The sequence below is a fragment of the Cetorhinus maximus genome, chromosome 22 (genome assembly GCF_964194155.1).
Source record: "Cetorhinus maximus chromosome 22, sCetMax3.hap1.1, whole genome shotgun sequence".
NCBI lineage: Eukaryota > Metazoa > Chordata > Chondrichthyes > Lamniformes > Cetorhinidae > Cetorhinus > Cetorhinus maximus.
Genome location: NC_135900.1, coordinates 28,663,595 through 28,686,027, shown reverse-complemented (window position 1 = coordinate 28,686,027; position 22,433 = coordinate 28,663,595). Strand labels below are relative to the sequence as shown.

Below are 22,433 nucleotides of genomic sequence, written 5' to 3'. Positions count from 1 at the left end.
CTTCCTAACAATTTAATGTTTTCTGTCACCAAAGAGAACCTTTACATTTCTTGATGAAAATGAAATATGTTTCATCAGTGCTAGTAAATGCCCCATTGAGAATTGAAATGTAAAAGCAGCAACAGGCTTGTTGATGATTAAAGCTACATACTGCGGATGCTGGAAATCTGAAACAAAAACAGAAAATGCTGGAAAAACTCAGCAGGTCTGACAGCATCTGTGGAGAGAGGAACAGAGTTAACATTTCGAGTCCATATGACCTTTCTTCAGAGCTTGTTGATGATGCTGGTGGTTATTTCAACTGTGGAATCTATCAATACTCACTGATTCAAGTTCAATATTATCTGAAGTTTCCTTTTAATGTTTAGATAACTGGTAACATTGAGTAATTTAGGCTTGCTGGACCAGCTTGTTTAAAAAAAAATCAACTCATCCGAATCACTATAATACTTTAAAAATCATGAATGTTACAGTAGCAATAATGCTTCTCAAGTGTCATATATCATGGATACTAAAGTAAACTAAGCACCTCTTTCCACTCTGTTTTAACCTCCTTTTCTGCTTTATCTATACAAAAAAAAAGTTCCAGCATTGTAAAGTAACTCATAGTTATAATGAATGTTTTTGGACATTTCTGAGAGGTGTCATAAAGAACTAATTAAATGTAATTCATTTTTCTATCGTTCCCTTTTCTCATATTACCTCAGTCTTCTACTTTTATTGTTTGAACTTTATTTTCATTTTAAATATACGCTATTTTGAATTTGATACGCTATTTTCCCTTTGTAATAAAAGTTTCAGCATTGAATTTATCTCTTTCACTCAGTTTCTTTTTTCTCTGCTACCACTTTGCAGTCTGAAAGTAGGATCTATTGCATGTCTAAAACTGGCTTCAAAAAGGCTGTTTCTCTTCAGCCAGTTAAAACCGAGGCCTCTAAGGATTGACCTGGTCCTGTCACTGAAGTAGCTAGATCAATCTTTTGATGATTTTTGCAGAGTCGCATTGGGCACGTTGGCTGTTTGAAAAGATAACTTGACAGCACGGCGAAGTCAACATTATTCATCTCATTGTTGCCATACTATAGATTAAATATTGGTCATTGCTTTAATTTGGAAGAGTAAACCAAAGTATTTCTTTACTAATTATTTAAAAACTTCTTTGAACTAATAATAGTTGATACTATCACTTAAGATTATGGATTTACTTTCAGGTAAATAGAATACCGGGTCTAGAACATGCACTTTGCAGAAAAGATGGCTTTTGTCAGATTATGGATATCGCGCAAAGATTGCCAGGTAATATCTTTTCTCATATTAACTTTTTTTTTGTTTATTTGTATTGCCTTGATTGAAATAAGCATGCAAGCTGTTTAAAGGCTATTGCTCCTCTATAAAAGTACCACTCCTTATTTTTAATAATCATTTAATAATAATTACTTGATATGTTTGCAGTTTGCCATAGTCATTAATCCTTTAGACAGGTTGTCATTACATATCAACTGCATGGAGTGTCCTTTTTTTCAAGACCTGTATATCCCTGAAAGGGTAATGATACTTAACTTCTTTTGAAATGGCAATGTGTACATGCTGTGGGAGCATTACTTTTAGTTCATAATATGATCTGAAAGCCTTGTGAGTTTGCACTATAATTCTTCTGATCATCTAATATACTCTATTTAAAAATACAGTGGTGTCTCAATTATCTATCATACTGGAGAATATCCATATAGTGGACAGTCACAATTGGTGAATAATTGAGCTGTGGTTCCTTGTCAAACATAAAACATACAAGCTGCATTGCTGACAGACCTGAACTGGCAACACAGCTGTTAAAAGAATTTCAACAAAAGCAGCCACCTGACCTGACTCAAATAGTTTTGTGCACCATGCTTTTTGCTGAGTGAATTTTATACAACCCAACAAAAGACTTGACTTGAACTATTCCAAACCCCCAACCAGACCTGACTTGAAGTGCACACAGAAGATTAATCAAAGACCATGTAAGCCCTGACCCAGAGTTGCAACCAGATGTTGAAAGTTGCAATACAATAAAGTGCAAACTCCTCTTAGTCTAGTTCATAGATAATTGCAGGTGCGGATATTGTGAGCAGAGACAATTGGGACTCTGTTGTAATTATTTTTGAAGGCATTAAACTGTGTAACATTTGTGACTCACTTCCCTCAAATAATTATTTTTATACTTTTGGGAGATTGTTTTATGGACCTTTGAAATATACTGAGGGACTGTGAAGCAATTTTTAAAAATAACACATAAATCAAATGCAGCTATATTAATATCAGCCCTGTAACTTGGAGCCAGGAACAGGATCTATTCACTGCCCAATTCTTCTGCTCAGGCTCTAGAATTAGTTGTACAATAAATAAGGAATATTTTCTGTCCATATATTTGGCCAAACTTTCTTACTGGAATAATTTTAGATATAAACTCCCAAAAATTAATATTTTGCCCAGAATACCTATTTACAGTCTAAATCTACATTTTCCTTCTGCATGTCATCACAAATGTTTCTGTTGCTTTAACAATCTACCAAACTAGTTTTAAAAATGATATTTTCTTCATCTAGCTTCTACAGTTTACGTGTTTATATGTGTGGATATGAATCCATGGTATAAAACAATATGGGTATTAATCATTGGCTAGTAACAATATTCCAGGCAATTTTACTCAAAATAGAGATAGAGGCCAGAATTTTTAGCCCATCGGGTAGGCGTGTGCCTGAACCGAGCGAGTGTAAAATGACTTATTGGCGGGATTCGGCAGTGTGCCCGCCGATAAGTAAAAGGCCTATTAAGGCCATTAAAGTAATAATTTAATTAAATTTTTCGCTGCCCATCCAACCTTGTGGTTGGTGGGCAGACGAAAAGGCCAAGCGGCCTTTGGATTTTTTAGGAAACCTCACCCACGGGAGGGATGAGGTTTCCAACAGCTATTAAAAATTAAATAAGCATTTTAACATTTCATTAATAACATGTGTTTTGTAGCAGTTTAAAGTTCTTTATTTTTAATTTTTAAAATCTTCATCTCCTTGAGGCAGCTCTGTGCCTCAGGGAGCTTTTCCTGTGAGCACATGCGCACATATGCAAAGTTGAGTACTTGCTCCCCACCACCACCCCACCTCCCCCATAGGCAGTGCTGCAGCATGCGTTTCACACTGGGCAGTTCTTAATTGGCCCGTCAGCGTGAAATCACAGTCATCTTCCAGACTGCTCCTGCCCACCCCCGCCAAGCCCACCTGCCGAGGGAAAACTCCTGGCCAGGGTGTGTAAGAATGGAAATGTAACACCAGAGAGATCGGTCTGGAATTATGGTCGAGCTACGTCTTTCAGGGAATGTAGATGGCCATATGTGCTTGAGATCATCAACAAGGTTGATGCAGGTTTTCTCTACAGTCCAGCAATCTGACCTTCAACAGATTACTAATGTCACTGAGGTAGCACTCCAGACCAATACCATTGACTTAATGGAGCAGGAACCTGCTGTCCTGTCTCAGGATGACAGCATTCATGATCCCACCACTGCCTCTTCACCAGTGCCTCTGTTGTTGGCTCTCAGCCAGCAGCCCAGGCTTCTGCCACCCACGCTGGAGTGTGCAGTCTGAAGCTGGGCCCTGAAAGCCCAGAGTTCCCGACAGTTGTTCTGCAAGGCCACCTACAGACTCTTTCAGTGAAAGTAACAGCCTTCCACCAGGCATGCTGCAGTCACTGGGACATAGAATTACATAGGAGCACTAAGCCAGGAACAGGTATCCAGAAGACAGGCACTAAGAGGCTGGCCAAGGGTAGTTCAGTTTGCATATGTTATTGGATGTGGTGTTGGATAAAATTGTTAGGAAAGTTTTTTTGTTGGCTCTCATCGTAGGATATTGATCAAGAGGACACTGTGATGTGATGTAGATAGATTGAAAGTTATAGAATTATAGAACAATGGTGGACATCCTGAGGGGGTCTCAGTCGGCCTTACTGACAGCACATCTGGAACAAAGGGGTCTTACATGCCTCCTCCCTGCCTACTCTTCCTGCCGAGGTGGCCTCCATTTTGTTCCAATCATGAGGTTTTATAAGATAGTTATGTTTTGGGATTGTGTTTTTAATTTAGGGTAAAATGAAGGGGATAATGAGACCTGTTCTGAAGACTGCCTGACAACAGATCTGGATGAGGGGGCCATTAAAGATTAAACAAAAGACCAGATTATTTTGCTGGAAACGTTCATACTTGGAAAAAATGACAGCAGCATCTGTGTTTACAGTGGTACAGTGCTAGTCTCCAAAGTTCCAGGAAGGCGTTGAGAATGTCGGTTTATAATCAGCTATACTTTAAACTGTTCATTTACTTCCAATATAAAAGAGAGTTATGATCGCAAGAATAGCTAATCAGTATTTCTGCCTGGATATCAGACCCATGTGATTCATGTTACCATTGAGTTGGGCTTTTAGAGGGGGAAAGTTTCTAAGCTGTCTCCAGTTTCTAAGCAGTCTGCCAGGATACAGGAGAGAGAGCGCTGCTAGAGGAAAAAGTCTCCATGATGCCCACACAGGAATGCAGGTGGGAGCTTGTGCACAGATTGAAAAAACCAAATTCACGTGGATTTGAAACAAAGCTGTAAAATTTGCCCAGTTTGTGCAAGAGGGAGAATCGCCAGGAAAAACCTTCACCATGAAAGAGAGTTCTGGGGTTAAAACCTACCAGACTGAGAAAGGAAAGGGATGATAGTAAACCTTTGGGAGCTAAGAAACACTTTAGACTGTGCACTGGAAAGTCAAATGACTACTTAAGGGACAGTGTAAAGTATACCGGTGAAGTGGTTTTTTTTGGTTGTGTTAAAATTAAAAGGGGAAAGCTCTGGTCTGTAGTTAAAGTCTAAGTTGCCTACAAAAATAGTGTTTAGTCAAGAGTGCTCTTAGTCTGCTTGTTACAGTAAGCCTTAAAACGTGAAATCTTGTTGTGTCACCCTTTCAGCTATCAACTGGAAGTTTGAATTTATTTTGTTAAAGTTATCGGTCTCTTTGTGGATTGTAACAATATGCCTGGTGACAAGGGCTGTGCCCACAGACAACAGGAATGGCAGGCTGCCTCAGGTTGAGGGCACTATGGCTGCTGCCAAGATAACGGGTATTGACCAAATGAGGGTCAGGGCATGGTCGCACATCAACTGCACATTAATGGAGTGGAACACCGTTCCTCTCCCTGTTTACATTTGGGGTCTGCAGAGTCATGTGTGCAATCAATGGCTCCCTGCACCATTGGGAATCCCGCTATCCTGGCAAAGCCACATGACCACTCCTCCTGCTTCTCTTTGAGTAGAGAGAAGACAATGAAATCTTCTCCGCTCCTGTACAGGTCCTCTGTCACCTGTCGCTGATGCAGTGATGGATAGCAAACTGAGAAATGTTGGCAATATCGCCTGCTTCTGCCTGGACGACCCCGCTTGCAGAACAGCTGAGAACGCTGGTGACCATGAGGGCCACTGACAGGGCCGTGTTCACCCTGCTTTGAGGCTGCAGGTCCTATTGAAGGAGGTGATACAGTTCTGTGACCATCTCTTTGGTGAATCTCAGTTGCCTCAGGCACTGCTCCCTATCCTTGGTGGGTAAGGCCTTCTGTGGAGAGCCCTCCTCTTCCTCACAGCTTTCCATCTCTGCAGCCTCAACTTCTTCTCCCTGTCATGTTATAGGACAAGGGGGGTGGCAACTATTACACCCCCCTCACTCCCTATAATTCCAGCATATTTTTGTATAGAAGGCAGAAAACTCCTCAGCTGTTAGGATGCAGGAGTATTTCCTTCCAAGACCTGCAAGTTACCAAAACTCCTTTAAGAACACATCGTATTACTTTCACAAAGTTTGCAAGAGCAATCATAAGTCAAAAGCACCTCACCTACATTGGATCTCTAATTAGCGCTGGTGGGTGGTGCCTTGAGCAGTTGAATGCATGTTCTGCTGTGAGTGATGAAGACATGACCATTGCTGGACCTTATTGCAGTTAAAGTTTGCTGAACGTGCATCCAGTCAGCCTGAGAGGCTATTTGATATCATTATTTGCCTATTGTCAAAGCTTCTGCGCATGCATGCCACACCTGCACTAGCGTTGTTACAAGCTGTGATCTATGTGTTTGGAGTTTTGAAACAAAATGCAGGACTGACATTCAATTTATATCCAATTTATTTGTACATGCATGATTTAATCATGGAGCTAAACAATTTCAATAGCTTCATGTCCAGTTAAGAAAAACTCTCCTGATATTTGAGGCTCTAATTGGTCATGTATATTTCATCATAAATGTCTTGTTAGGCCATGTTCATGATCTTGAAACCTAATGACCAGCTCTGAAGTGCAAATGCTTGTGTTATTTAACTTGTATTATAAATAGAGCATTCAGTGTGTTACTTATAGTATAAATATTCATTATGTTAGTGTGGAATATCATTTTACCCCATTCATGAGAAAGATCTTCATAACTCACTCCTAATTTTATCATTCATGAATTATGTGGCTTTTACTCGTGGAATATCTGGGTGGGAAGTATATCTGTTAGTTCTTTACAACTACAGAAAAGATGACAGCAGAATGCAATTAGGTCTACCATGAATTCTGAATTAGGACAAAGCTTGTCATAATATCCTGGGATCGCTGTAAAGCTGTAATCCATCTTTGAAGTTTAAAAATACATGGCTATCATTTGGTTATCTGTTAGAAGGTCATTTAGTGTATTTTTAAGAGTTGATGATTCAATTTAAAACTTACAAAAAATAGCACAGTAATGATCAAACATAAAGGAAAACATTTAAGGGCCACATAACACCCCTTATTTCTGGAGCTTCAATTGTCTATAAGTTTATCTTTAGATGTATGTCAGTATAAATTGTACATGGAGATGCACATGTCCAACTGTAATGCCCATGTCCAGCTGTGCTTCAAGTCTCATACTTCAGGGTCTGCCTGTAGCATTGCTCGTTTTTGATGTTCTGATTGTATAAATTACTTGGATTAAAACAGCTGCCGATTGAAATTTTGGTCACCGGATTGGTGTGGAATTCTTTGGCTATCACAGAGTCTGATTCTTTATCTATCATTCATCTATCATGTGTCAATAACCTGACATTATGAACTAAAATATACCATGACTTAACTAAGCATATAATCTCATTAAGACTTAACAAAAATGAATATAAAATAAAGAGGTTGGTGTTGGATGGTGGGGTCCAGTGATCAAAGATATACCCTTTGAAAATAACAATTGTTAGTGGCATTTAAAAGTAATCCTGTGGCTTTGTGCTCCAACTAGGCAAGGCTCCCTACAGGAGCATAAAATCCAAAAATCACTTTAAATTTGTACTTACATTTAATAATGTGTTTTAAATTCACTTCATGTTTTTGATTCTGCTAGAAAATATATTTTACTCACTTATCATCATCTTCATGTGTGCTCTGCCTGAAGGCAGGTCCTTGGGTTATAATCTTCTCCATGTCTCTCTGTCATTTTCCAATAACTTCCTTCAATTTTCAAGCCACATTCAGCATTGATATTCTCTTCCCTCCTTTTTCTCTACTCCCTTGAAATATTCTCTCTGCTTATGTTCAGCACATTACTTTGTTCATTCACTCTCCTCAGCACTTCACCACTTTGACATACTTTTTCTGTCCAGCGGATCCTTTCCATTCTCCTCCAAACCCACATTTCAAAGCTATTTAGCAGGTGGACCTTACAGAGAAAGGAGATCAAAGTCTCACATCCATGAAAAACAAGACTCCAAATCAAACTTATCACTTCTTGAATTGTGTATTTGGCTTTCTGGTTAGCAACTGTCTTTTCTTATTAAATATAACCCCTCCCATTGCTATCCTTGTTCTTATTTCTTTGTTCCATCTTCAGATATTATGCTTCCTAAATATTTGAATTTTTGTAGCGTTTCTAGTTCTTTTCCTTTTATGAGTCTATGAATATTTCTTGGTGACTTTGAGACACTTTTGTTTTTGTCAATGTTCACTCTCATTCCAAAGTTCATACCTGCTGTCACTAGTCTGCCTATTAATTCTTGTAATCTTTCTTCTGCCCCTGCTACAAGTGCTTGTCATCTGCAAATCTAACTGAAGTCATCATTTGCACCCCTCAACCACTTATCCTATGCTAGATTCTGTCTTCACATGATTCTTTAATCATTGCTTCTGCACAGACATTGAAGGGGATTGGTGATAAACAACATGCTTGTTGAACTCTTCTTCCAATGACATATGTTTTCAAGTCCTCGTTGACTCCAATGTTGTGTTTGTCCCATGTAGATTTCTTATGAGTCATCCATCTCTCCAGTCTACTCCAATGTCTTTCAACCATGTCAAGATCTTAATTCAGTTGACCTGATCAAATGCTTCGGCAAAATCTACAAAACAAACATATATTTCCTGTCCAAACTCTAAGCTGTGTCCACTCAATTTTATGATGCTAATTGCTTCTCTTTTCCCCCTTCCTCCCCGGAATTCAAAACATAAGAACAAGAATTAGAAGCAGGAGAAGGCATTTGGCCCCTCGAGACAGTTCTGCCATTCAGTAAGATCATAGCCGATCTGATTGTGGCCTTAACTCCACTTTTCTGCCTGCCCCCATCACCCATGGCGCCCTTGTCAATCAAAAATAATTGTCAATCAAGCCTTATTATGTAAGTTTGGCTGAGAGTCCCGACTCCCATTAGAGGACTAACTTTGATGATACAGGTGCAGAAAAGGGAAAACTTTGCTTGATTGGCAAGTTTATGATGTTATAATAAGCTATTTTTCTGTTATTGTCAATGGCTCAATGTCTATTTACACCAGATATAGAGGTATTAAGTGCTTATAGCTTCTGTTATTGATACTTTAAAGATCTGGTTGATTGACACGTTTATAGGGCTGTAGCAACAGCAGTTTTTTTTAAGAAAATTATGAATAATTGTTTTTAAGCAGATCCACACTTGCCATTGTTGCTATAGGGTGAGTAGGCATGGAGGTGTTGTGAATGGACAGGGAGGGTATGAGGGGCCATGGGTGTAGGTGGGAGGGCATCAGCTGACATGAAGGGAGCATGTGGAGTTGGTGGGGCAATGAAAGAGTGTGAAGGGTGAGGGTTAGAAGGCTTAAAGTATAAGCAAACAACTGGGCTGAAGTCCCAGAGAACCAAGGCAGGCCTTTCAACCAGCCTGCCACGGCACTTGGCCGACCCTGTGGCCACCTCTGACCTGCTTCTAGGGAGGTGGTGGGCCTGAATCTATCCTGCCCTGTCTCCCCAGAGTGAACACCGGGCCTGAATCTATCCTGCCCTGTCTCCCCAGAGTGAACACCGGGCCTGAATCTATCCTGCCCCGTCTCCCCGGAGTGAACACCGGGCCTGAATCTATCCTGCCCCGTCTCCCCGGAGTGAACACCGGGCCTGAATCTATCCTGCCCCGTCTCCCCAGAGCGAACACCAGGCCTGAATCTATCCTGCCCCGTCTCCCCAGAGTGAACACGGGGCCTGAATCTATCCTGCCCCGTCTCCCCGGAGTGAACACCGGGCCTGAATCTATCCTGCCCCGTCTCCCCAGAGTGAACACCGGGCCTGAATCTATCCTGCCCCGTCTCCCCGGAGTGAACACTGGGCCTGAATCTATCCTGCCCCGTCTCCCCGGAGTGAACACCGGGCCTGAATCTATCCTGCCCCGTCTCCCCAGAGTGAACACCGGGCCTGAATCTATCCTGCCCCGTCTCCCCAGAGCGAACACCGGGCCTGAATCTATCCTGCCCCGTCTCCCCGGAGCGCACACCGGGCCTGAATCTATCCTGTCCCGTCTCCCCGGAGTGAACACCGGGCCTGAATCTATCCTGCCCCGTCTCCCCGGAGTGAACACCGGGCCCGAATCTATCCTTCCCTGTCTCCACAGAGCGAACACCGGGCCTGAATCTATCCTGCCCCGTCTCCACAGAGCGAACACCGGGCCTGAATCTATCCTGCCCCATCTCCCCGGAGTGAACACCCGGCCTGAATCTATCCTGCTCCATCTCCCCAGAGTGAACACTGGGCCTGAATCTATCCTGCCCTGTCTCCCCAGAGCGAACACCCGGCCTGACGGGACCCTTGTCATACCTGCCCAGTCGGGAAATTTCCTGACTCAAGCTACATGCCTTGGTAGCAAAAATCCAGCCGTGATTCATGTACAAGGACACACAGTTCCCTCTGTGTTGCAGCATTCTGAAATGGTCATCGCCAATGTAGATCTGCACCTACCCGCCCACACTCTTTGTCACAATTTTCAACATAACCTTTGATGCATGAACAATTAGACTAATTGTATGAAAGCAAAGTATTGACATGCCTTTGGCTTCTGTCTTAGGGTGATCATTATTGGCTCTATGAAGTCCTCTGGCCATTTTCCTGTTAAGTAAATATCTTTGCACAGCTTAGAGAACATTGTTACGTCTTTCCATGTTGTTCATCAACTCTGCAGATATTTCATCTATTCCAGCTGCTTTTCCATTGTTTATTTCATTTAATGCTGCTCTTTTTTCACTCTCTAGCATTTCTAGTCCAATGAAATTGATGTCAACATTACTCTCTTCCTCTAGCTCAGTCATTTCAGGTTTTTCATTTTTTGCATGTAGTTCTTCAAGATGCTTCTTCCACCTTCATCTTATTTAATCGGGGTTTATTAATAAAGAAAGTCCTTACTCTCTATTGCTGTTGTTTCCATTTCTTTATACTGAGTGTCACTATCTCCTTTGCTTTTGCATACATAAGATCTACCCTTCCTAGCTGACCAATTCTTCGAGTATATCACATTGCTCTTTTGACCATTGTTCTCATACCTTTTCTGTTTCTCTTCTTAACTCATTATTCAAGCGTCTATATTACAGCTTGTCTTCTTCAGTATTGACATTCTTTCATTTTCTCCACTCTTCCATCTTTTGCAACATTGCAGTCATAACCCATGGTTTCTTGATCCTTTTTCCTCTTAAAAACCCTCCTTATTTGCCCCTCTTCCTTGACAGATTCTTTAATATGTTTCAAATACTTATTTGTCTTGGGGTATCCCTGTCTTTTCTAGCTATAGTGCTTTGTTAACTTCACTTACAAATTCTTCATTTACTTCTTTCAGCTTCCCTAGATTCCACAATTTTCCGCATATTCCACCTTGGATCTTCTTCAGTCGAAATACTGTTTCCATTTTCACTAGATTACGACCTGAGTCTGTGTCAGCTTTTGGTTGAGCTTTGAAATTCTTAACACCATTCCTCACCATTATATAGTTGTTATAGAGTTGATTTTCAGACAACTTTTCTTAGTGGAAACATTTAACTTTATTTACAAGATAGCAGCAGCAGCTACACGTGTGCATCAAACTCCATGGGCAGGATCTTCCAGTTGGCGAGCGCGAGTGGGGCCCACTTGCCAACGCATAAAATGATGCGGGGTGACGTTGGGTGGAATTCCTGACATCACCCCGTGTCATTTCCATTTTCAGGTCGGCGGGGGCACAGCTGAGTCAGCTGCGTGCCCGCCGACCTGTCAACGGTCTGTTGAGGCCATTGCAAAACTAATTAAGGTCATTAATGGACCTGCCCGTCCAACCTTAAGGTTGGCGGGCAGGCCGGAAGCCCTGGCGAGCTTTGGAAAAAGCATGAAACCTCATCCATGGGCGGGATGAGGTTTCATGAGGGTATTTAAATTTTTATACAGTCTTTCAATAAAAGTTATGGACATGTCCCAACTCATGTGACAGTGCCTAATCAGAATGGTGAAAAGTGAGGACAAGGGGGAACCTATCATGGTTCTGGGAGGGAGAGGAAGGTGTGAGGGCAGAGGCGCGTGTCCTCACTTTTCACCCCATCAGCCTCCGCATTCAAAGGATCATCCTCCACCATTTCCTCCAATTCCAGCATGATGCCACCACCAAACACATCTTCCCTTCATCCCCCCCATCAGCATTCCGTAGGGACCATTTCCTCCGGGACACCCTGGTGCACTCCTCCACCACCCCCAACACTTCACCCCCTTTCCATGGCACCTTCCCATGCAATCGCAGAAAGTGCAACACCTGCCCCTTTACCTCCTCCCTCCTCAACGCCCAGGGGCCCAAACACTCCTTTCAGGTGAAGCAGCGCTTCACTTGCACCTCCTTCAATTTAGTCTACTGCATTCGCTGCTCCCAATGCGGTCTCCTCTACATTGGAGAGACCAAACACAGACTGGGTGACCGCTTTGCAGAACACCTTGGGTCTGTCTGCAAGCATGACCCAGACCTCCCTGTCGCTTGCCATTTCAACACTCCATCCTGCTCTCATGCCCACATGTCCGTCCTTGGCCTGCTGCAATGTTCCAGTGAAGCCCAACGCAAACTGGAGGAACAGCACCTCATCTTCCGACTAGGCACTTTACAGCCTTCCGGACTGAATATTGAGTTCAACAACTTCAGACCATGAACTCCCCCCTTTATCCTCACCCCCTTTTAATCCCTTTTTTTCAATATTCATTTTTATTTAAAATTTTTTTTTTTATCGACTTATTTTTATTTATTTTGATTCATTTATTCATTGTTTTATCCCCACCTTTTATCCTATTTTCAATCTTTTTTCCCCACCACCATCCCCTCCCCCACCCCGCCCCCACAAAGGCCACCTGCCACTTGTTCATGTTGTTCTTTTCAGAGTGCTTACCCTCGTCCTGCGATTATCACATTCAGCTTTCTTACCTTAATGCCACTATCAGCACCTCCTTTAGCCCTCACCACTACCATTAACACCCCCTTGGTCGTTTTGTTCATGACATCTTTGGCAATCTCTCCTTTGCTCCCACCTATCGCAGGCCTTCTATCCAGCTTCACCTGTTCCACCCCACTCAAACAGTATACATTTCATCACATTCTTACTCCTCTTTAGCTCTGAAGAAGAGCCATACGGACTCAAAACATTAACTCTGTTTTTCTTTCCACAGATGCTGTTAGACCTGCTGAGTTTTTCCATTATTTTCTGTTTTTGTTTCAGATTTCCAGCATCCGCAGTATTTTAGTTTTATCCCTTCTGTAGGGAGTTCCCCATCCTACTAACACATTGGTTTACACAGATCATGTGATCTTACAACGCAGGAGTATTCTTAAAGCTACAGTCCAACATTTCCTAAAACTATAATTAGTAAAATAGTCCAATTGAAAATCTTCTGGTATCACCAAACATTTCCCATGTATATTTTCTTCTTTTCTGACATTAAATCTTAACTATGTAAACATGGTTTACATATGTTGCAGCTATACACTCCTCACTAACATTTCTTAAATTGGTGTTCATTATTTACAGTAAATGTTTAATGCAAGATTTTACCGTTTTTATTCATGTTTTGATGGTTCTAAACTATAGCTGAAAAAAAAATCGTGTTCTGTGTAGACAACGAAAAAAACCTGTGTAGTACGAAAAAGTCAGAAAACTGCAATAAAAACGTGTTCAGTGGCTGCCACATATGTGAGCTCAAACTTTCCAATCACAAACTTTAATGAAACTTCATTCTTATTGGGAAGACTTCCAACTTTCTGGTCTCGTTATTCTTTATACCTAATAATACGAATGGCACTAGAAACACTACTAAATGGTAGTTCACCCTATAATTTGTGCAGTATTTCTGTTATGTGTACCGTGCACAGTATTTTTTTAAACTCTGTATTGTTTGTTGTGGACAACCTTGTTATGATTCAGGCAAATCTTGAAGGTTTTGTTTAGATTACAGAGCATAGGATGCATTACAAAGCAAAGTAATATTCCTGATCAGCAGGCAGTAAATGCAGCCCTTCAAAGTTTCATATTTTGTTGGACAAAGATGGCCATAATCCAACTCCTTTGTTGTCATTTATGTTCCATTGTATTGAAAATTTGCCACACTTATGCTGAGGAACTTGCTCAGCTGAATACAATGTACTTGTGACTAGAAAGTTAGTAAGTTGCTGTTGGGGTTGAAGCGATTTGCCTCAGTATAAAAACAATATTGTTTTTAATTCAGGGTAGCTGCAGTGCTGATAATACTCCTGATGAAATAGTTTCAAAAAGGTACAATTTAATGTACTTTTATGCATTATCTTTCAGTTCTTCAACCTGTGGTTCTTCCACCTTTGTGCTTTGACCATTATGTAGAGCTGAAAACCACCAGCAACAGGATAAGAGTTGAAAACTCAATCTCTCCGGGTGGAAATATCCTTCCTGCGAAGCTTCAAGATACGAACAATGAAAGTGGTGTGAAACAGTAAGACAGACGCAAAGAAAATCAACAATATTTTAGTTTATTAAAATGCTACTTTTGAGGTGTAATCTTTTTCACATGCTTTTACTTTAAAAGTGGTTATTGTTCTAACTTTTAAGGCTCTCCATTTGTGAAATGAGCGGTTAGACAACCACCAGCTTCAGTCTCCTGTGAGCAATAATTCCGAAGTAAAAGCAGAAAATGCTATACTCAACAAATCAGACAACATTTGTTGGAATCAAGACAATGTTAATATTTTAGGGTGATGACCTTTCATCAGAACTGATAAAGAGCTGCAGTTAATCCCAGAAGAAAGGAGGTGGGCCTTCATACAAGAAATTGTCACCGACTTCTTCCAGTAAAGAAAGGTCCTCGGTCCTCCATCGGCATGATCCTTTATCTCACTAAATTGAAATAACTCTGATATTCCTTCTGGGGAAGACAGTTGTAAATATTAATCATCATATTAGGGGATAGATGATTTCGCTAAAGAAGTTACACAAACTCACCAAATTGCTTGTCCCGTCTGTTTTGAATGGACAGCTCATTAAAGCATGTAGGTGAGGCCCGCAGTTAAAATCATCTAGGCCACGTGTTGCTGATGTAGAGGCAGAATGGGGGCGGTATGGGGACTTAGGAGGATGGAGGGAGTGGTTGGTGGTTGGTAATTGCTCCTCTGTCTGAAACCTGCTCCAGGTTCAAATCAGGACACGAGTCAACATCACAAACATCAAGGACTTCCAGGTTAAGTATAAAAAAAAGGCCAGATACACATTGGCCTGCATTTGGCAATTATTGGTGAATAAACATTGCCTGAATAACAAACTTACCCACAGAATTTCTATGGGCTTTTGTACTGAAACTTGTGATTAGAAAACTATTTTGGTGCAGCACCCTCTACAGGAGATGTGGGACCTGCATGAATATGGCAAGCAAACTGTATGGGCAGAATTTTGTACTCGGCGGGGGCAGGCGGGCTCTGCGTGGGTGGGTGATTGGGGCCAGACCACAATTTTACATTGGCGGGCCAATTAAAGCCCACTCAGCGTGAAACGCTGCTCGTCACTGGCTGGGAAGGGCTGAGCAGGGGCCGGGGTCTGTCAGTTGTTGGGTCCAATGGTAACCCAGCGGCCAGTTTAAAAAGGGCCCAGGCAGGGAAGGACGTCTGTCTGTCGTTGCGAGGATGGAGTCCAATGTGTCTGCAAATGCCAGGTGGGAAGGCAGGTTGGGGGGCACTTGCCCCACCCCCACTTCCTCCCTTCTCCGCCCCCACCTCCCCTCCCCACCGTTTTTCCAATGAGTGCCTTGCAGTCCTCCAGGAAGAGGTGGCTGCCAAAAGGGACACCCTTGTCCCCAGAGGTGGGAGGAGGAGGCCACCGCACCTCACAAAGAGGGCATGGGAGGAGGTGGCAGCCCGAGCGAGCACACGCGACATGGTGCGGCGTACCAGGGTGCATTGCCGGAAGTGCTTCAGTGACCTGCTGCGCTCAGGAAGGGTGAGTACCATGTTGGCGTGGGTCAGTGTGTTGAATTGTTTTGGACTGGCTGCCCCACCCTGTGGAGCTCAGGGGTGTTAGAGTCTGAGTGCCAACTGTCAATCACACCAGAGCTGGCCAAGGGGCTGAGCCCTGGCTGCTTTAACTGAGTGCCGCAGCTCGAACCCATCAGGTTGAAGAATCCTTCCTGAGGCATAGGGGCTAATTTTAACTCTCTGCAAATGGGTGGGTTTTGAATTGGTTAAAATCGGGCCTTTCATCTGAACTGGGAAATATTTAATTCAATGTCAATTCATGTGCAGAAAGCCAATAAAGAGAGGGAAATAAAGATGGGATTTTTGTTAAATTTAAAAGAATAAGACTTCAATTTGTAAAAGTTTTTGTACCAGAGCAACTATTTGTTTGTAATTAAGACTTATAACAGTATTAAAAATTTACTTATACTGGAGTAAACCTTTTCTGGTGAGTTCAGTGTATATCTATCACGTAGGTACAGCAACCTCATGCTGTTCCATGTATTTCAATACCAAGTCTCTAAGTGAGATGTGGAAATAGCAAAGCTTTTTGAGAAACATAGCATCTTGGACAGCAACTTCTGATGTCATCGCTGGAAGATGCTGTCTGATTTATGATTTAACAATATTAAAAGCTGTTTCCCTCACCATTATTTTTAGCACAAAACACATAGAATTACATAAAATATACAGCACAGAAACAGGCCATTCAGCCCAACCAGTCCATACTTTACTCAAGCCTTCTCCCATCCGTCCTCATCTAATACTATCAGCATAACCCTCTATTCCCTTCTGCCTGATAGGCTTATGCAGCTGCCCCTTAAATATATCCTTACTTTTCATTGCAGCTGCTCCCTGCAGGAGATAGTTCCATATTCACACCACTCTCTTGGTAAAGTGGTTTCTTCTGAAATCACTATTTAATTTCTTAGTGCAGGTTTACCAGAATGATAGTTGGACTCCACAGATTAAATTATGAAGAGAGATTCATACCAATCCAAGTTTGTATTCCCTGGAATTTATAAAGCCAAGGGTGATTTGATCAAATTTTTCAAGATATTAAGGGGAACATATAGGGTAGATGGATTGAAAGTGGTTGGGGAATCTAGAACAACAGGATATAGTCCAAAAACAAGACCCAGTTCTTTCAGGAGTGAAATTAGGAAACACCTCTACACACAAAGCACTGTACAAGTTTGGAACTCTCTTCTACAAATAATAATGTTTCTAGATCAATTGTTAATTTTAGACTGATAGGCTTTTGTTAACTAACATTATTAAGGATATGGGGCAAAAGTGCATATGTGGAGTTAGGTCACATTTTTTTTTTTGTAAAAATATACTTTATTCATAAAAATCTTCAATCACATTCAAAACCATTTCAAAAACAACATTACAAGGGTACAATCCAGGTTAAACTTTTACAAAATGTATCACCAGGTGCATCAGTACAAACAATATTACAATCATTTACAGCCTTTCATTTTGATCTGTACAGCCCGAGGGGCTCTAAACAGTTCCCAGTCTCTCGGTGCGCTGTGGTAGAAAGGTCTTAGACAGCGACCCTTCCCCATTGCGCCTTTGCGGCAGCTGCCCCAAGCTTTAGTGCGTCCCTCAGCACGTAGTCCTGGACTTTGGATTGTGCCAGTCCGCAACAATCGGTCGGGGACAACTCTTTGTGCTGGAAGACCAACAAGTTTCGGGCAGACCAAAGCGCGTCTTTCACCGAGTTGATGATCCTCCAGCTGCAGTCGATGTTTGTCTCGGTGTGTGTCCCTGGGAACAGCCCGTAGAGCACAGAGTCCTGTGTCACAGAACTGCTCGGGATGAACCTCGACAGCAACCACTGCATCTCTCTCCAGACTTTCTTTGCAAAGGCACAATCCACAAGGAGGTGAACAACGGTCTCTTCCCCACCACAGCCACCTCGAGGGCAACGTGCAGAGGGGGTGAGCCTCCTGGCGTGTAGGAAGGATCTGACGGGGAGGGCCTTTCTCACCACCAGCCAAGCTACGTCTTGGTGCTTGTTGGAAAGTTCTGGCGATGAGGCATTCTGCCAAATGACTTTGACAGTCTGCTCGGGGAACCATCCCACAGGGTCCACCCTCTCCTTTTCCCTCAGGGCCTCTAGGACGTTACGTGCTGACCACTGCCTGATGGACTTGTGGTCAAAGGTGTTTTTCTGCATAAATTTTTCCACCAGGGACAGGTGGTACGGCACGGTCCAACTACTTGGAGCGTTCCGCGGCAGCGTGGCCAGACCCATCCTTCGCAACACCGGGGACAGGTAGAACCTCAGCACGTAGTGACACTTGGTGTTTGCGTACTGAGGGTCTACGCACCGCTTGATGCAGCCACACACAAAGGTGGCCATCAGTATGAGGGCGATGTTGGGCACGTTTTTTCCCCCTTTATCTAGAGGCTTGTACATCGCGTCCCTGCGGACAGGATCCATTTTCGACCTCCAGATAAAGCGGAAGATGGCTCGAGTGATCGCCATCGCGCAGGAGTCTGGAATGGGCCAGACCTGCGCCACGTACAGCAACAGCGAGAGTACCTCACACCTGATGACCAGGTTCTTTCCCGCAATGGAGAGGGAGCGTCGCTCCCACATGCCCAGTTTCCTTTTCACCATAGCCACTCGCTCCTTCCAGTTTCTAACGCATGCCCCGGTCCCTCCGAACCATATCCCCAGCACCTTCAGGCCGTCAGCCCTGACAGTGAAGGGGACAAAGGATCGGTCAGCCCAGTTCCCAAAGAACATGGCCTCGCTCTTCCCACGATTTACCTTGGCTCCCGAGGCCAGTTCGAACTGGTCGCAGATGTGCATCAGTCTGCGCACCGACAGCGGATCCGAGCAGAAGACGGCGACGTCGTCCATGTACAGGGAGGCTTTTACCTGAGTGCCTCCACTGCCTGGGATCGTCACTCCTCTTATGCCCGGATCCTTCCTGATGGACTCGGCAAAGGGTTCTATGCAACACACGAAAAGGACAGGCGAGAGAGGACAGCCCTGCCTGACTCCAGATTTAATCGGAAAGCTACCTGTTTCCCACCCATTGATTGAGACTGCGCTACTGATGTTAGTGTAGAGCAGTTGGATCCAATTTCGAATTCCCTCCCCAAACCGCATTTTGGAGAGCACATCCCCCATGTAGGTGTGCGATATTCTGTCAAAGGCCTTCTCCTGATCCAAGCTGATGAGGCAGGTATCCACACCCCTGTCCTGTACATAGGCAATCGTATCCCTGAGCAGCGCCAGGCTGTCAGAGATCTTCCTGCACATGTGGAATTAGGCTTTGATCACACATTGATTGGTCAAATAGGCTCGAGTGACTAAAGGGCCTCCTCCTGTCCTTAGGCCCCACCTCACACTTATTCATGTTGAAAATAATTTGTCATTTACATACCCATTCTTTAAGTTTATTTATGTGTTCTTGTAAAGTGTTGTAGTCCTTCTCAGTTTGACTGTCCATCCCAAATGGGGGGTATCTGCAAATTTAGAAATTGTGTTTTTGCTTTAAAGTCTAAATCATTAATATAAATTGTGAAAAAAAATGGCCACAGCACTGATCCTTTTGGGACCCTACTTCCCACCTTCTGCCACTGTGGGTAGCTACCCTTTACCCCTGCTCTTTGTATTCTGTCTTGCAGCCAGCTAGCTATCCATTCTGTGACCTGTCCCAAAATTCTGCATGCCCTGACCTTATTCTTTACTCTATTATGTTGTAATTTATTGAAGGTCTTTTGGCAATCTAGATATATTATACTTCTGTTGCCTCAATGAGATAGATCATGCAATACTTTCTCTTTTGAAATTCACATTGACTATTCATAATTATATTTTTAGTTTCTAGATTTTTTTTTTCTATTTTCTTCTTTTGTAGAGATTCCATTATTTTTCTTACTACAGATGTTAAGCTGACTGGCATATTGTTCCCTGGACATGTTCTATCTCTGTTCTTAGACATCTGCATAATGTTAGCTATCCACCAGTCCTTTTGCACTGCATCTTTTTCGAACTAATTATTAACTAGTGTAATAGCACCACTGCTATTACTTTCTTAGATTCTTTGAAAATATGGACCATTAACTTTAATTGGTGTGAAAATTGGAAGATGTCACTTTGATTATGATATATCTTTGCAGCAGAGTTAAAGAAGCTTTACTCTGAATCCGACTGTGCGTTACCTGATCAGGCCATGGTTAACGGAAACACTGCATGCCAAAATTTTTCAATGCTCAATGTTGCAAATTTAACTTTATGTGTAAAAATTATCAAAATAATGTTGCCAGCAAAAATCTTCTTTTCTGGAAAATCTCTCTCTGTTGAGAAGTGAAGATGATTTTTCTTTTAGCACCAAGTAGTACTGATGCCTATTTTTAGTTTCAACTTGTAAAAATATTTTATGCAGGTCCATTTTATTATGATTTGTTCTTTTCTAGATACTCTGCTTTTTCAGCAAAGTCACAGGCTGTTCCGATAGAAGGTCTTTCTGCAATTCTCAAAGTGTATGTTTTAGTGACATCACTGTCTCCACTACGAGCTTTCATTCATTCAACAGGACTTGTCCAAAGTGAACCCAATAAGAAGTTCTTTGTTACCAAGGTATAAATGTTTATAGTTTGACTGCCAATGGAATTGTGGCTACATTGGGGATACTTCAGCCAGCCTAAACTCTTAGAATAACATGCTCTAAAAATGTATTTAACACTTTGATTACAGTGGCAAATTCTCTGGTATTTGTTAGAGTGTAAACTATTACAGTGCATTTTTGTTATTGCTGTGATTTGTACAGTTGTTTTCCTTTAACTTTATACAGAGTCATGATTGAGTGTTGCAGTGGTAATCTCCTAGCCTTTTGCATGGTAAAGAAAATATTTTAAAGGAAAATATTCGCCTAAACGTAAAATTTATCACATGCTGGTCACTCCTGATTCCATAACTTCTGTTATATCTCACCTAGTTACATGAAGAGGACTTAAAGCTAACAGGTGAAATTTTGCTATCCGAAGCTGATATTTTAGCTTTACTTTTATCAGATCCACTTGTTCTGATTAGTTTGAGCTGCAAAGTAAAACTCGCAATTATGCCAATTGCAAAGATGGTGACATGTGAGATTATTCACTTTTGTAGTAAGAATAGAAAAGCAGAATATATTTTAAAAGGTGTGGAACTTCTACTTGTCAATGTTCAAAGAGACTTGGATATACTCCTACAAGGAACACAGGGGGTTAGCATGCAAGTACAGCAAGCAATTAGGAAGACAAACGGCATGTTAGCCTTTGTTGTAAGAGAATTAAGCATGTCTTGCTATAATTGTATAGGGCTTTGATGAGACCATACCTGCAGGACTGTGCAGTGTCAGTCTCCACATTTAAGGAAGGATATACTTACATTGGAGGCAGTACATTGAAGATTCACTAGATTGGTACCTTGGATGAGAGGCTGAATAAATTGGGCCTTTACTCTCTGGAGTTTAGAAGAATTTGATTTTGGACTGAGATGAGAATTTTCTTTGTGAACTGTTGTGAACTTTTAGAATTCTCGACCCCAGAGGGCTGTGAATGTGCCCTAATTGAAGATACTTGAGGCTGAGAAGGACAGATTATTGGTCCCTCAGGGAATCAAGGAACATGGGGAGTGGGCAGGAAAGTAGAGTTGAAGCAGGTGATCAGTCTTGATCACATTGAATGGCAATAACACAAGAGATAGGAGCAGGAGTGGATCATATGTCCCGTCGAACCATATGGTCTACTCCTGTGCTATTTCTCATGTTCTTATGTACAGTTTATGTTGAAAAGTTCATTAGCTCTGTAGTTATTGTTGTGTCACTCTGCACTTCAGTAAGCTTGGCCCAAATTGTTCAGTCTGCAGATTGTCAGAAACTGGTTGTACGGCTGGGGTGCATATCGGGATCTTGTGGAAGTCCTGACGCACTGACTTACGTGGGAATTGCCTGGGAAATTTCAACTGCTGATGGGCAATTCCACCTCTCGCTGGGACTCTCCACGAATGTCTCCCACTCTGAGTTAGAGTCGGCTCTTCAGACTGTTCCCAATGTACTTACCTGGATAGTTAGCCAGGAAATGTTAGACAGACTAAAACCTAGTCTAATTCTTGAGTAACTACAGAACCAAACCCCTAATCACTCACACTGACCCCCAACTGCCCCCTGACCACCAACTACACCTCCGACAGCCCGACTTCAGCCTGCCCTGATGGCCACCTCACCCACCGACCACCTCACCCACCTACCATCTCACCCACCTGCTTCCTCACTTACCCTACCCACCCACCTACCCCCTCACCTACCTACCACCCTACCCACCTACCCACTTACCCACCTCACCTTCTTACTGACATCAATCACCTACCCATCCTACCACCCTACCCATTCCCTCATTCATCCACTCACCCATTCACTCACTAACATTCAAACTGGACCTTTAAACTTACCATTTTGCAACTAGTGCCGTAAAAACTAGTGTTGTGTTCTGTCTTTCCCTCAACTCTGCTCAGCTGTGATGGAGCTCTCTGAGGGATGCTCCGCATTTCTGGAAAAGCCGAGTTTGAAAGGTCCCAGAAGAAATGGGGAGTCCCAGAGTCGACTCGGGGGAATGTTCGAGCGGAGTGGCAATCCGATGATGACTGCCGCTCATCGGAAGATCCAGGC

At 42.6% G+C, this 22,433-nt stretch overlaps 1 protein-coding gene across 3 annotated transcripts in view; it reads left to right on the top strand.

Annotated features, from left to right (window-relative positions):
- The window catches only part of cped1 (cadherin-like and PC-esterase domain containing 1), a 281,530-nt gene that overhangs the window by 75,691 nt on the left and 183,406 nt on the right, over positions 1 to 22,433 (top strand). For all 3 annotated transcript variants that reach the window (XM_078567997.1, XM_078567996.1, XM_078567995.1), the window contains exons 4-6: positions 1,212 to 1,296; positions 14,093 to 14,249; positions 20,203 to 20,365. In XM_078567997.1, the coding sequence (XP_078424123.1) occupies positions 1,212 to 1,296; positions 14,093 to 14,249; positions 20,203 to 20,365 (405 nt within the window). The remainder of the gene's footprint in view (positions 1 to 1,211; positions 1,297 to 14,092; positions 14,250 to 20,202; positions 20,366 to 22,433) is intronic.